The sequence below is a fragment of the Emydura macquarii genome, unplaced genomic scaffold (assembly GCF_026122565.2).
Source record: "Emydura macquarii macquarii isolate MOO-44397 ecotype Brisbane River unplaced genomic scaffold, CSIRO-AGI_Emac_v2 contig_3305, whole genome shotgun sequence".
NCBI classification, from domain to species: Eukaryota; Metazoa; Chordata; order Testudines; family Chelidae; genus Emydura; species Emydura macquarii.
Genome location: NW_027133442.1, coordinates 6,089,807 through 6,105,809, shown reverse-complemented (window position 1 = coordinate 6,105,809; position 16,003 = coordinate 6,089,807). Strand labels below are relative to the sequence as shown.

The 16,003-nt window shown below is 52.5% G+C and overlaps 1 protein-coding gene across 1 annotated transcript in view; it reads right to left on the bottom strand.

The window, feature by feature from the left end:
- The window catches only part of MAL (mal, T cell differentiation protein), a 29,805-nt gene extending 14,755 nt beyond the window's left edge, over window positions 1-15,050 (bottom strand). The window contains exon 1 of the mRNA XM_067532839.1: window positions 14,863-15,050. Coding sequence (XP_067388940.1) covers window positions 14,863-14,949 — 87 coding nt within the window. The 5' untranslated portion in view covers window positions 14,950-15,050. The remainder of the gene's footprint in view (window positions 1-14,862) is intronic.
- Between the last annotated feature and the right edge of the window lie 953 nt (window positions 15,051-16,003).

The following is a 16,003-nucleotide window of genomic DNA, read 5'->3' as shown; positions in this document are numbered from 1 at the left end:
GCGGAAGCAGGATTCATTGCGAGTCCCAGCTGCAGGAATTACGCTGTGATTCTGAGCACACAGGCCTCGGAGGTGCCTTTCCCTCCTGCCCCCACACCACGCCTCACCAGCACTGGATGAGCTGCACTAGAGTCATGAACCAGCCCTGGGAGAGGCCCAGATTACAGGGTTTCATTCCAAGCTGCCTCCTGCACAGATGAGTTCCCCTGACAGCCCTGTGCTGCTGCATCCCCTTCCCAATTCCCCCTGCCCACCCCGCTAGGCCCTGCGCCCTCCCCCTCTGCCCTCCCTCCACGGCTCACAGCCAGCCCCCCGCCCCCCAGTGCCCAGCACACGCCCCTCCCCCTCCCTCCACGGCGCAGAGGACAAGGGCAAAGTACAGGGAAGGGGGTGGAGGAAACTGACCCCTGCCTTGGTGCTCGGGCTGGCACAGGGATCACAGGGAGCCAGCCTGCACCTCTGCCCAACCCTGTGCTGTGCTGACAGCCACTCTTGCCCTATGGGCGTAGCCAGGAGCCGGGTCATGCTGGCCACGTCTTGTCACACCTCCAGGATGCACCTTCTTCTGTGCCTGGTGGAAAGACCCCCCCACACACACACTGGGGCTACTCCCAGGGACCCTGCCACCTGCTCTGTGGCCAGAGGGCAGCAGTGCCTCAGGCCCAGTGCTCAGCCGCCGTGCCGGGCTGCAGATTGCCTTCCCTGCCTTCCCTCACTCCCCCCTCTCCCACTGCCCTTCTGTCCAGGTCTCTCTGTCATCCTTGTAATGCTAGTGCCTTCCCCTGTCCCTCCCCAGCTATTCTTCCCCAGCCCAGGCAGCACCAGCCCAGCTCCCTCCCTCTGCCTCTCCACCACCCCTCGTTCACCCAGGGGTGCTGGGGCCAGGTCTACAGCTCCCCTCGTCCGTCCACCCCCCCCCAGTGCTGGTAGCCAGGGGACTCTACCCTGGCGTGCTCATCAGGTAGCCCTGGGAAGCTTGGCATTGGAGGCACCCTTCATCTTCAGGCTCCACGCTGCGCTCAGTCCGTGGCACTGGGCGGCAACAGGACAGGGGGAGATCTTAGGGGAAGCCTCCCGTAGACACCGCCTGCAGTCCAGCTTGGACTAGAGGCTGAACAGAACTGCCCCTGGGAAGGGTGAGGATGGCTGTGCAGCTGGGGCGCTGCCTCTCGGAGGAGTCCTTCGCTTTGACCCGTGGCATCAGATGCCTCCCTCCATGGGGCCTCCTTAGGGACCTGGGATCCTGGCCCCCAGGGGCCAGCCCAGCCTGTGCAGCAGGAGAGGGAGGGAGAACCAGGTTTCCCAAGCCTGCCCCTACCCCACCAGCCCCCCATGGGAGCACCTCACAGACCCCACCTTGCTCCACTGCCATCCCTCATGAGGGCTTCCCCCACTGCAGTTAGTGGATACCCTTGTTGACATGTATCCGTGACTTCCTTTTCCCTGACCCTTCCTCCAACCTGTCCCTGCTACCTCCTGTTCTCACGTCCCCCTCCCCCGCCCCATCCCTCCTTCCCCAGCTCACTCACGGCCTGACTACGTCCACTCAATAGGCAACTGGTTTCACCCAACAGACCGTAGTGAGCAACCACTGTTCAGTCCAGGTTTGCTGTGCCGTTGCCTAGCCCAGAGACCTGCGTGAGCCTCTACTTTCCTTGTGCTTGTTACACTCATGTCTCACTTCTTGCCTGAAGTTGGACTGCAAACTCCCCCGGGAGAGGCTCCTGGCTACTTGTGTGTGCTCAGCACCCAGCACAATGGCTGGGGCCTCTGGGTGCCCATCACGAGAACAGGAGTAAGCAATAAGTATTATTACCAGAGCTGGGCAAACAATGGATTTGTCCATTTGCCGGCAATTCTGAAAAATCATGGAGGGGGGGAGAGAGTAGGATTTGATTTGGGTTGAACTGAAAATAAACTTTTTTGGCAAGTTAAAAAAAAAGTTGTTCAACCCAAATTGTTTGGTTCCATTTCAAGGATTTTAATGTTTTTTGATTAAAAGCATTTTTTAAACAAAGTCGTTTTGAACTGAAAAATCAAAACATTGTTTCAAAAATGTCGAAATGTTGTGATTTGGGGGGAATTTATTTAGGGCAAATATTTAGGGGAGCAAAACAAATTTGGTGAATTCAATACAAGTTTGTGAACCATTTCAGAGTCATTGAAGCTGCATGTTTTGCTGAAAAAAGTTTCATATGAGGAATTTCACCTATCACTGATTACTATTCCTATGTCCAACAGCTTTGCCCCAGCACTGTCCTTCACTGCCACCCTGGCCCCCCCCCATCATGAACTCTTCCTTCCCCTGCCAAAGGTTACAGAGTCGAGTTCAAAACACCCAACGCTGTTCCTCATGGTCACTGCTCTCCCAGCCAGCAGGCCAGGCAGGGACCAGCTTTGAATTCCCTTGATACCACTCTTGAAGCAGCAAAAGCAAGCCAGCTTTTCTCTCTGCCATTGTCTGCAGCAGAAAATGTTTCCAGTTTAGTTTCTGGCGTTTCAAAGTCAGACTCTCCAGCCACCACATTACACGGGAAGCTCATCTGAGGAGACAGGTACGGAGATGTGGGGGTCTGAGAAGTAAACACTGAGAGGCAAGACCTGTTGTAACCCCTTAGCAAGTACTCTGTAAACTGCTCCCCTTTGCTGAATTTTTGGTGCAGGTCATTGCTATTGAAAGAATCCTGCAGCCACGCTGCTGCCTTTAATTGTAAACAGGCTCCCATCTCTTCCTGGAGCATCAGCCTCAATATCGGAGACTAACCCAGCTGGTGTCTTATAGCCCAAGCAGGTTTTTGCTGTATGGTACACACGTCTGTCTGTGGCACTGACACAGCCACCATTACTATAGCACAGGGCGGCCCACAGGCTACATACGGCCTGTCTGAGCTTCTCATCAGGCCCTCCAGCTCAACCAGTGGTCCACAAGCGCCATTCAGGTGGTCCACGGAAAGGTTGCAGAACAAGCTGTGCGGTGCAGCAGCCGCTCCCACTCCCAGCCCCTTCTCTTCCCGCCCCTCTTCCACCATGTGAGCCCAGCGGCACCCTGGTCGAAGCCGCTCCCAGAGCATTAATGGCCTGCCATACGATTTCTATACCTAGATGTGGCCCTCAGGCCAAAAGGTTTGCCCACCCCTGCTGTAGCATCACAGTCTTTAGGGCAGTTCCATTAGCCCCACGATGGGGAACTGAGGCACAGAGCCACACTGCGAGCTCAGGGCATGAGGTGACTCCCTTGCTCGTGCACACATGCGCTAGCTGGATGAGAGCTCGGATTAGTATGAGCAGGAGCGTAGCCGGGAGAACGGCTGAGCTGTGTCGAGTGCACACCCAGCAGTTTCACATGGGTTTGTATTCCGCACGGTTCTGCTGTGCCTCCGCCGCCGCTGCCCATATTACGGCAGCTACATGGCTCTTGGTACACGCCCTCGCTGGAGCAGCTGCATGAGAGCAGGGGAATCGCCTTCCCCCTCATAGGGTAGCCCTAGCTTAAGTGATTTGCTTCAGGACATCCATAGCACAGCAGGGAATTCACCTCAGGCCAGCATCATCCTTCTTCTTCTGCCTTGAGCCCAAACTGCGGGGGTGAGGCAGGCATCCCCAGCCCACACTGTGCAACTCAGGCCAGCCTTTAACTGGTTAGCGACAGCCATGGTAGCCTCAGGCATGTCTTTTCAGCTTGCATTTGCTCCTGCCCCACCCAGTTCTCCTCTGGGTGCTGGCAGCCAAGTGAAACTTACTTGATTCAGTTCCCTGATCCTTCCCGCTGTACAACCTCAGCAATTTAGATTGCATATTCCAGAGGAGCATAAGGGAATTAGGTGTCAACTCAATAGCAGTTTGGGGCCTAACTCCCTTAGGAAACCCCAACCTTTGCACATTTCAATTTGCTAGCTCAGCAGGTAGGAGGTGGAAGGAACAGAAGGTGAGAACAGCCCAGGAGGTTTTTACTGATATTCTCCACCCTTGGAGGGCAGTCTGCTGCTTCATGCAGCTTCTCCTCTCTGGCTGCACTGGCTGCGTGGCTGGGAACTTGGTGGGGAACTTTCCCAGCAGAGCTTTCTCCGTGGCATGGCTCCCCTCTGTGCATCACAGACATGCAGCCTGTGGGCTAGTTAAATGTAATGCCCAGCCAAGCTCGCGGGAGCGGGGCTGTGCAGCTAAAGCCACAGTCAGCATTTACGCACACCCTGAGGAAAGTGACCCTCCGAGTTTCACTCGTTCAAATCAAATCATGCAGCAAAATTTCCCTGCACCCTTCTTTGGAAATGTTCCCTCTAAGAGCACGCCTATCATTTGTGAGGAGAAATCTTGACAGTCTCATTGTGTGTCCGTAGCCACACAAAAAAGAAAGTGTTCCCTTAAAAAAAACCCAAGATCAGTGATTCCCGTAGGGCGACTAGATCGCAATTGTGAAAAAGCGGGACAGGGAGTCAGGGGTAATAGATGCCTATATAACAAAAAGCCCCAAATATTGGGACTGTCCTTATAAAAATCAGGACATCTGGTCACACTAGATTCCCATGATCATGCAGGGCGGGGCAGCTGACTTCGCGCCAGCACCAAAGCAAAAGACGACTGTCCTCAGCCAGACCCAGCGCACTCATTACATGCACCAATTTGGCAGAGGGCAACGGCCTGCGGCAACAAGAGCACAGGGAGCTGGCAAAATGGATCCACTCATAGGATTGGGGCCAAGTCTGAGAAAAGCCTCCTTTGGAATGGTGCGTCACCAGGCTATTAAAAAGCAAAGAAAACAACCCATATACCCAGTGGTATTACTACCTCATTTCTCTTATTGTCTCCACTACGGAATTTGCAACATAATCCTGCCCTGAAACCAGTCTGAACTTGATCCTTTCGGTTACATGCTGCCTTGAGTTTGTTTCCCTGTTTGCTTGAACTTAGTGAGCACAAAGTGCAAACCCCCAGGAACTCACAGCAGCAGAACCTGGCCAAATCCCTTGTGAACAAAAAGCACCAGGGCTTGGAGCAGTAGGAAGGAAAAATGATTAAGCCCAGCTCCTGACTTGCAGGGGTCTGACTCCATCTCACTTTGCATGAGTAATGACCATGCAAGTGGAAAGGCAATGGAGACACAAGCCCCCAAAGCTTAGTAATGCTAGAGCAGGTAGTGTTGGCTGGAGAGCTGCGAACTATTCCTGTTCATAGACCCTATCAGCTGGAAGGAGTTCTCATGCCAACAATCAGATAATTGTAGATATCAATTGTGTTGAACTCCTATGGACATATTATCACTCCCAGTCGTGTATTTAGGGGGAGTCATGCATTGGTACAAAATTGGATTAACAGATAAGAGTTACCCAACACAACATTAAAACTGAAAATGCCTTTCTTGGGTTGATATAGCAACCGCTTTTATCAGGGGAAAACATTGACATTGGAGGCATTTATGCAACTATTATTAGGGCAAAAGGTCCTGATATAAGATAACATGATCGTGACATCTGGTTTTGCCATTTGGGAAATTCAGCAAGGATTGTGTTGACAACTAGTTTAACTATAGTTAGGCTTGGCAGAATGTATTGTTTTTACACTTTCTTTAGAGATTTATTTTTAAGCATTTTTTTCTATTTTTATCAATTTAAATTTTCACAATTGCAGGAAGCTATATGGGACAGAAAGTGGGGGGCGGGTGCCAGACAATTATTTAATGACAGTAGATGTTGAACTTATAAAAGTTAAAGCTTTATAACCATTAAAACACAAATTGGCAACATCACATGTCCAAGTATATAAAGTAAATATCCCTAAATCAAACGCAAATGCTGCTTGAGAACTTACCCTTACTTTGCTTGTTTGTACATTTCGATCACCAATCATCAGTTTGTGTGTGTAAGGTGAAATTGATGTTTATCGACATTTACTGATGATAAATCTAAGCCTTCGAAACCTAATTAGAGTCATAGATTTGATGTTAAGAGTTTTCTGGACAGCTGCACAAATTTTAGTAGCAAGGCCACATACAATATGTCTGCACTTCAAGCTGGAGATGTAATTTCCAGCTCGAGGAGACATACCCATTCTAACTCTGATTGAGCTAGTGTGCTAAAAACAGAATGCAGGTGGCCGTGCCCGATGGATGAAACCGTGAGTCAGCCTGCCCCACGTGCTGGGCGGAGGGGTTGCGGGGTATATCCAAAGGAGAGCTGGCCAGGATCAGCCTAACGGAGAAGGGTCCTTGTGTCTGGTAAAGAGAGGAGGCCGAAAGCCAGGGGAGGTGTTTGGGTTCCTCGCTGAAGCTGTGACTGGATCAGTTACTAATTCTAGCACAGGCAAGGGGCTGAAAACAGCCAGGAGTTAAATCTCTGGGGCTGAGGAGCAAACCGTTGGAGCTGCCCCGAGTGATTGTTTCAATCTACTTTAACTAGCATCTAGGGAACCCTGTGGAGCCTGGCCTCTAGCACTGGGAGACACCAGCTCCCCGGGCGCGCACGAGACACCTGTCCCTGGTGGCAGAGGCAGGTCCCAGTGAAGAGGATGGTTGTAGGGACAGGATGGCCCTGGTGAAGTACGGGCTGTCCCTACTGTCACAGGAAGAAGCAGCCATTCCCTCTGGTTTCGGGGCTGGGTAGATGAGGGGAAGGGAGACCCAGGGCCCAGCAGTATTTTAGGGCCTGGATTCCGGCTGCAGGTTCAGGGCTGGGTCAAATCCCTGAGCCTATGGCTGCCAGAGCCACCAGCATGGGGTGGACGAGGCTTTCCCCAAGGGCGGCAGCAACAAGGGGGCAGACCTGGGAGGCGAGAGGCAAAGGGCCTGACAAGCTCTGGACAGCATGTGGGGCTGGAATCTCCCATCCCCACCCCCCAATTCCAGGACCAATGGGCGACATCCTGGCTTCACAGGAAGCCAATGGGAAATTTGTCCTTAGTTTTGAGAGGGGGAGGGAGGTCAAGGTTTCATGCAGTGCTGGCAGCTGGCATGATGAGGGGCACTGAGCCACCCCTCGGACAGCAGCAGGGCACCACGGAGACCGCATGGGGCAGTAGCCCCTACTTCCAGCATCTTTGCCTACCAGCTGCTAGAGCAGCCCGCTCACCTCAGGGCGTTTCTGGATTGTATTGCTCACCTGGGACAGACAGGGTCGGGGAACGTGCACAGCAAAGGGGAGGAGCTGGGGAGAGGATGTCAGGGAGCTCAAAGAGGTGACAGCTGGGAAAACATCAAAGGAACCTGGGGCTTGTTGACATAGGCGGCAAGGACCCATGAAGAGCAGAGTGTCTGGGCTGGAGCCGGGTACAGCTGTACAGGCTGCTCATCATCAGACATGAGCTCCTCGACACGCTGGCCCCTTTGCCTGGCTATTGGATCCCTCGCTCGCTCTGCCTCTTGCACACCCACTTTGGCTCCCTCTTACACCAGTGTAACTCCGCTGTTCTCGGCAGAGGCAAGCCTGCTGCACGCACCCTCAGCCCCATGCTCTCAACATGGCGTCCGTTGACAACCCAGCCATGGGAGCTGGCGGCAGCACTGAGCTCCCTGGGAATCCCTCCCTACTCTCTTTGTTTGGGGGTTAGGTTTTTGGTAATAGTTCCATTGCAGCCTGCTTCGTTCTTCACACCCATCTCATGCGTCACATCAGAATCAAAGCCAGTTACCTATCTTTACATGCTCAGCACCTGAAGTGTGGCTAGGTTTCATGGTCTTCTTTTCATTCTCTCTTTCTAAACATTAGAATTAGAGCTGTTCGAAACAGTGTGGACATATTTCCTGAACTTGTTCTAAAACATTTCCCATTAGTTTTTAAAATTTCAAAATCTGGACCGTTTTGACCAGCCCTAGTTTTACCAACAAGCTAGCGCTCACCGAATGGTTTGCTTTAGAGTTAAAGCTTTGAATAAACAGTACATACAAGGGAGCAACAGGAGACTATTTATCCCTTTTCACCCCAGGGAGAGGTTTGTAATACAAACCTCATTTCTGGAAGCAGATCATCATTGCGTGTGCACACACTGCATTTCCCGCTGCCAGTTCTCGCTTTCCTTTATCCTGTGCTCAGAGTCACACGTGGACCAGTTCCCCAATGGGCGCAAATCACTGTCAGCCCAAGGACGTCTTTAGAATGACACTGATTGACACCATCTGAGGATTTGGCCTTGTGACCTGCTAACACTGAGCAGCATGCTGCACTCCTCCCGGCATCAATGGTGGGCTCCCCAGCAGAACACATCTGCCTGGTCAAACCCTGCCTATTCAGGACCCCTGGGAAGAAATGGGCCCATTATTTATGAGCACTGCTAAGGAAAACGAACTGTTCTCCAGTCCATGCTGGAGACGGAAGGAAACTGATTCGGTCTCTTTACACTTCAGCGCATTGAGGCAATATGCCAGCCAAGATACTGACTGGCCATTTACCAAATGAAGTCCCAGTCAGCGAGGCCAGTCTGCACACATCTCCTCCCTGTACCTGCTTGCTAAGCCATCCTCTTCCAAGGGAAGGGTGTCGTGATGAGTGTTCTCCTCCCAGCTAGCAGGCAGCATGTGCTGCACGACAGCAGCAGGGGCAGTGGCATGGACTTAGTGAGCAAAGGGGAGCTGGGTTGGTGATCTCCCCTCAGAGAAGGTTTTGGCAGGATCCCATTGCAGAGAAAAAGAACAGGCCCCTTATCAGCCTGTCCGGCTCAAGCCACTTGTCACGTCCTCCCCACCCTTAGTCACTATCACACTATCTCTCTGTCAACTGGGTGGGAAGCTGGTTTTGCCGGCCACTAGCTGTGGGCTCGTCCTGTTATCTCAGCAGCTGCGAGCTCCACCTACACCTCCCTTAGTCGCCCTGTCTCCAAGGCTGCTATCAGTGACGTGGCGTAAAACCCTTGGGGCTGTTCCATGGCCCGACCATCGGCAGCCCGGTTGGGTTACCTTGTGGTCTCTGGGAGGCCAGGCCTAGCCTGGGCTCATTCGCCATAGATCTCAAGCCCCCTGGGGAGCTGTGTCCCCCCCTGCAGCCAGCATATCGTTTCTGGGAAGGGGAAGGGGAAGTGGGGGCACGCTCCATGGGTAGGCGTGTCCCCCACTCACTTGCTGCTGGGCTGCTTGCCTCCAGCTCCATTGGGGGAAGAGGAAGAAGTCAGTGAAAGTGTGCTGCTGCCAGCACCTGCCTTACCAAGTGGGAGAAAGAGCTGCCCAAGCGGGACAGGAGGGGTCCGGGGTGCCTGTGTGGTGTGTTCCCCTCATGAGCTGCGAATCCGTAGGGACTGGCGAGCCAGTGAGCAGCAGCTTCCCCGCCATCCCCGCACGGGCCCCAGAAGGCCGCTGTGATGTGCTGGACACTGCTCAGTGTCTGCAGGCTGCCAGCATGCCAGGGAGGGGGCTAGCCCCCGCTCACTCACGGCTCTACTGCCCAGGCCCTGTCAGCGGCTGTACCATGCCTGGCCCAGGCAGTGAAGGCGGCGCTGCCTCCGCTGTGGTGGCTGGTTACTAGCTGGTCTTTGTGACCAAAGCGAATACCTATGAACCGGGCCAAAGGCGGCCTTCCCTCCCCACGCCGCCCTGTCTGCACATGGGGGGCAGCTGGAAGGGGGAGCCCTAAACCTGCTGGCAGTTAGCTAGCTTGTAAACTCCCATCTGCACAGGCTGACCCCCTGTGACGGAGTGAGATGGCATCTTGGCCGAGGGTCTGAGCAAGCAGCTTTTCTAGGTTACCTGCCGCCACCCTGAGTGCTGAAATGTAGTTTAGAAGCCCCACGTTGCACCACGTACCTTCTTCCAGGTCTTTGACCCAGGCACCTCAATTCTGCAGCCATCTTCTGAGCACCAGGGGCACAGCCTGAACCTTCAACCTCTCCCCCAAACTGCACCATGGGGTCCAGTCCCCTTGCTTTGTTTTGGCACGAGAAATGTTCTTGTGGATAAGGCACTGGGCTGGGACTCAGTAGATTGGAGTTAAAATCCCACTTTACCACAGACTTCCTGTGGAAGTCAGATGGCTCACTTGGTTTCTATATGCCTCAGTTCCCATCTGTGATATGGAGACAATAAAACTTCCTTTCTCCCAGCCCAGGTCTGTCTCAGCTATTTCAGTGATAAGCACTTCAGGGCAGGGATGGTCACTCACTAGTGTCCGTGCAGCTCCTGGCACAGAACAGCCCATTTCCCTAGGCTCTGACACTGCAATTCGAACTCATTCCTGGTGGCTCACTCTGCACAGGGACTGATTCTGGCTTCATGCATTTTATAACAGAGTGAATGGTCAGTGTCCCATCTCCAGGGCAGACAGTCCAAGGAGCCCCGGGCTGAAAGCTATAGCAAACCCAGCAGCTACCACCCCAGCCGTTCAGACAGTCACAGAAATCCCAGCTCACAGCTCTTGTTCTCACAGCCACTGTGCCCCCAGCCTGCTGGATCCCACTCGCCTTCCCCACATGGCACAAGGCAATCCCCTCCAAAGCAGTGGGCAGGTCACTAGGTTTGAAGTGTCCTTGGAAAACCCTGTCTTGGGTTTCCCTGTCTCACAGGACACAGACTAACTCCAGCAGCATCTGTCAGAGGCCATTCCCAGAGCCACGGGGCACATTCCTGCCAACCCCCAAGGCCCGGTCAGCGAGGGGTGCCCCTTGGATGGAGGCCCAGGTTCCCAGGCTTAGCTGCTGCGGAGGGAGTGCAGAGCCCCCAAAAGCTGACTGATAGCTGGCCATGGTTGGGGGATTACATCTGTGCCCCAGGGGCGGCTCCTTGCTATCCGGCTGCAATAGCTCCTGGCTAGGGGTGGGGGGAGCTCACCCTGGCAGCACCAGCCCTGCAAGAGGCCTCCTGGGGAGGTTCACAATTCTTGGGCCCAGAGGCCTCTCAGCCATGTCTCCTGGAGCCCCGGTGTCAGGTGTAGCTGCAAGGTCTCAGGCCCGGGGCTTCACATCCTCCCCTTCAGTTCTAGTTCTGCACTGTTGTTCTGGTCTCCCCCATACTGGTTCTCCTCCAGCTGGCAGCTGTGGAAGTGGGGTGGGACCCAGCTCCCCAGCAGCTGTTCCTGGGCACTGCAGGCACAAAGAGGTCTGTCTCTCTTGGGAGGCCAAGCTCAGAGAGGCTGCAGAAAGGCCCCATCCCCCTGCTGCTTCTCTCTCCGGGAGGGAGAGACACCGTTGCTTCTGTGCAGCAAGTCCGGGCAGCGAAGGGAGGGGGTACATAGGGCCAGCAGGGATCTCCATCTGTCTCCTCCTCCTCTCCAGGGCATGGGGGAGGGGATATCCTACTCCTGGGTATCTTTGATTCCTGTGACGGGACTGGATTCCACCCCAGGGCAGAGAGGCACCGCCACCAGCCCTGTCCTGGAGCTTGGAGCCTGGGTGCCCCAGGCTGGTCAGACACCCTCCTTACTCTCCTAGCGCAACATCTGCCCCGGTGCACAGGGGCAGCCAATGCCTTGGCACCATCTAAACGCCACATATGGCCGACTGGGCCACTGAAGGAAGTGACGCCTGCAGGTGCCTGCAGAGTTTCCTCGGTTTCATACTGAGAGTGGGTGTGCCGGGGATAGAAGGCTCCTGGGATTAGCACTCTGGCAAATTCAGAGTCCTGCTCGCCCATAGCTAAGCTTTGTTAGTGACACAGTGACTCGGCATGCTGGCCCAGATTTTGGGAGGAGAAAAAAGAAAACTCCAGCTGCACCGTCCCTTCCTCCTGGCTTGTACACGTGCTTCAAGAGGTTGCTGGATCAATCAAGATGTAGCAGCTGCATGCGAGAGGACACTAACGTCCAAGAGATGCAGCCCAGATTCAGGGAAGCAGTTGGAAGCACAGGACGGCTATGGCAGAGGAGGGTGGCTGGGTCAGAGCTGCATTGCTGTGACAGATCATTGTCCCCGTCCAGCTCGCTGCTGCTACAGCTCCCAAAGGGCTGCTCAAAGCCACAGGAAGGTACGTTTGGCTTTAAAATGGGAAAGAGGAATGTGAACGTTCTACAACAGTCCAGGATCTCGGCGATACCAAGGTCCGGATCCTGCAGATGGCTCCAGGCTGCAGTATCAGTACCAAGACATCTGTCCTATCGGGCCCAGCCTGAAATCAGTGAGTCACCCCACTCCTGATGGCCTTGCTGGCAGTGACGGCTGCAGCTAACTCACAGGAGGCCCGGAGGCCCAGATCCTCAAAGGTATTTAGACACCAAATTCCCATTGATTCCAATGGGAGTTAGGAACCTAAATGCCTTTGAGGATCGGGCCCTACATAGAATCATAGAATCATAGAATCATAGAATATTAGAGTTGGAAGGGACCTCAGGAGGTCATCTAGTCCAACCCCCTGCTCAAAGCAGGACTAACCTCAGCTATATCATCCCAACCAGGGCTTTGTCAAGCCGCAGCTTAAAAACCTCTAAGGATGGAGATTCCACCACCTCCCTAGGTAACCCATTCCAATGCTTCACCACCCTCCTAGTAAAAAACTTTTTCCTAATGTCCAACCTAGACCTCCCCCTGCAACTTGAGACCGTTGCTCCTTGTTCTGTCATCTGCCACCACCGAGAACAGCCTAGCCCCATCCTCCCTAGAACCCCCTTTCAGGTAGTTAAAAGCCGCTATCAAATCCCCCCTCACTCTTCTCTTTTGCAGACTAAACAAGCCCAGTTCCCTCAGCCTCTCCTCATAAGTCCTGTGCTCCAGCCCCTAATCATTTTGGTTGCCCTCCGCTGCACTCTCTCCAAATTGTCCACATCTTTTTTGTAGTGGGGGGCCCAAAACTGGACACAGTATTCTAAATGCGGCCTCACCAATGCCGAATAGAGGGGAATAATCACTTCCCGTGACCTGCTGGCAATGCCCCTCCTAATGCAGCCCAATATTCCATTAGCCTTCTTGACAACCAGGGCACACTGCTGACTCATATCCAGCTTTTTATCCACCGTTACCCCCAGGTCCTTTTCTGCAGAGCTGCTGCCCAGCTCGTCGGTCCCCAGTCTATAGCTGTGCATGGGATTCTTCCTTCCTAAGTGGAGGACTCTGCACTTGTCCTTGTTGAACCTCATTAGATTTCTTTTGGCCCAATCCTCCAGTTTGTTTAGGTCACTCTGTATCCTATCCCTACCTTGCAGGGTATCTACCACTCCCCCCAGCTTAGTGTCGTCCGCAAACTTGCTGAGGGTGCAATCTACCCCATCCTCCAGATCATTAATAAAGATGTTGAACAAAACCGGCCCCAGGACCGACCCCTGGGGAACTCCGCTTGTGACCGGTTGCCAGCTAGACATGGAGCCATTGATCACTACTCGTTGAGCCCTATGCTCTAGCCAGTTCACTATCCATTTTATAGTCCATTCATCCAACCCATACTTCTTTAACTTGCTGATAAGAATACTGTGAGAAACCGTATCAAAAGCTTTGTTAAAGTCAAGGTATATCACATCCACCGCCTTCCCCACATCCACAGAGCCAGTCACCTCATCATAGAAAGCAATCAGGTTGGTCAGGCATGACTTTCCCTTGGTGAATCCGTGTTGACTGTTCCTGATCACCTTCCTCTCTTCCAAGTGCCTTAAAATGGATTCCTGAGTATCATTATTCAGACAGCGCTATTTAAAGGATAGTTTTATGTGTTCAGTTACATATTTAAAACAAATGCTTCACAAACAATGTAACATTATCTCCTGTTTTCCTCTTATTTTGAAACTGGAAAGTGCAGGGGGCAGGTGAGATTTGGGAGAGGTAGGAGCCTCTGCCCTGTGTGACCTTGAGCAAATCCCTTCATCTGTTTAGCTGGAATCTTGGACCCATTGAAATCAGTGGGGCCAGCAGCCTTCCACCCTTTGAGCCTCTATTTCCCCATCTGTCAGAGAGCTGCTCAGAATTTTTTTCCTCCTTGTGGAAAATTTCAACTTTTTCACCAAAAAAAGTAATTTTATACTTTTTATCTGAAGTTATTGGCAGGGTCTTTTTTTTAAATAAAAAATTTAAGTTTTTAGAGGAAAGCAAATACTCTCTGCTAGAATTTTCATTTTGTCAAAGTTCCACTTTTCTGTCTAAAAACAGGTTAGATGGAAAATTTTCAGGCAGCCTTAGTTAGATCTTTCATTAATGTTTGTTAAATATCTGGAGATTCTCTCTCATTTTCACCCACTCTAATATTCAGGTTACATAATCAGCCTAATTCGTTGTCCTTGTGCCTATTCATTGATACCGTCTTTAATGCCATGATCACATACTACTACTTAATCACCATAAAATGCCATCCAGTTGTTTCTGCCACCATAGAGATGGGTTGTAGCTTGAAGTGCTGTGTATGCCAAAGATCATGCCAGCCCTTGCTGGAAAGTCTACAGTAAGCCAGACTTTTACAATATTCAACATATTATGTACACAGTCAAATCCACTGCTTGAAACAGGCCCTCCAAATCTGCAGTGGAGTTAGATTTGTAGACGGCTGTTTCAGCCCGTGGCCTGCCCCTAGGAACTGTGCATGTAAACAGCAGCTGAATTGCCTTCACAGCCAACAAGAGGAATTTAACCATTGATTTCACATTTTATCTTCTGAAGTGCTGCCAGCAGCTTGTACAAACACACTGATCAAGCAATTGTGCACAAGTATAGGCTGAGATTTTGAAATTTGCCTAGATTTGGCTGTCCAATTCCCATTTCGGCTGAGATTTCCACAGCACTGAAATCCCCACTTTTTTCTCTACTATCCCAGTTTGGATAGTCTCACTTCAAAAGCAGTTTGAAAAACTCTGTCACAACTCTAATCCTGGATTCATGCCCCCAGCTGTGCACCGTAAGGACCACCGTGAGTGGAGGAAAGGAGACACTGCCCCAGTGCATAGCCCCATACAAGCACATAGCTTAGCAACATGGACTTTACCCAGCATTCACACAAGTTACCAGGGTTCTAAAAATTCAGTTAAAAAAAGTCAAACTTACAAACTCGGGGATAAAGAGGAAATCAGGAAAAGTCGTCAGGACTGAGAAGCCAGTAGGCAAGGAGACTGGAGCAGCTGCTGAAGACATCTTTGTCCTTGCAGCTCTGCACCACCTGAGACACACAGGCTCTCACAACTGGAAGGGGCTTTCAAATGCAGCCTGCCCGAGACAGGTGAATTTGTAACTGATCAGATGAATGAACACTACCTGCCTAGAGGGAAGGAGCGAACATAGGTGTGGCCAGCTAACTTGAGATTTGCCTTTTGTGCTCACACGCCCTGGGAGGAGACATAGAGGAGTGTTATAGTTTAACTTTCCCCTAGTGTTGGATACAGGTCACCTGGGCCACACAGAGTTAATGGTTGAGACCCACTGGCCCAAAGGCATCTGGAATCAGACACTGCTGCCAGAGCTAGAATTCAGAGGATGGGGCCCAGATCCTCAGCCAGGGTAAAGCAGTGTCATTCCATTGACATCAGTAGAGCGATGTTGATTTACACCCACTGTGGATCTGGCCCTGGGCTCTGATCTGAACCCTGACAGTGATCCAGAACCTCATCCTGAGATTCCCCGTGGTCCCATCTGCTACAGAGTCCAGCCCGCCCTCCCCCAGACACACCCTCAGTACCACCCACTGCACCTGCAAATCCCACAGGCATTTCCCTAGCAAACTGCCATGACTTGCTAGTGCTGGGATGTGGTCCGGGAACACGCCTGCATTGGGAAAGCAGAGGAGCCAGAAGAGACATCACATCCCCAGGAGAAGCCTTTGCTAAGAGTTGGAAATAGACACCAAGAGCCCAGAAAGCACGCCTGGTTCTCACAGCAAGGGCGACTGACCAGCGCAAGAGATTACCGAGGGAGGTAATGGGTTCTCCACCACTGGGAATATTTAAATCAAGACTGTCGATCTGTCTGAGAGAGACAGACACCTCCTAGCTCACCCCTGGGTTATGGGCTGGACGCAGGACCCCATGGGTGGGCTATACAGGAAGCCAGACGAGGTGATCTAATTGTCCCTTCCGGTCTTACACTCCGGGAATCTAGAGAGCCATCCTGTGCCAGTTCCGGTCCCACCTTTTCCTCCTCCCCTGGGGGCTGCCTGGTGCTGACAGTGGCCGATGGGCAGCTTGAGCGGTTC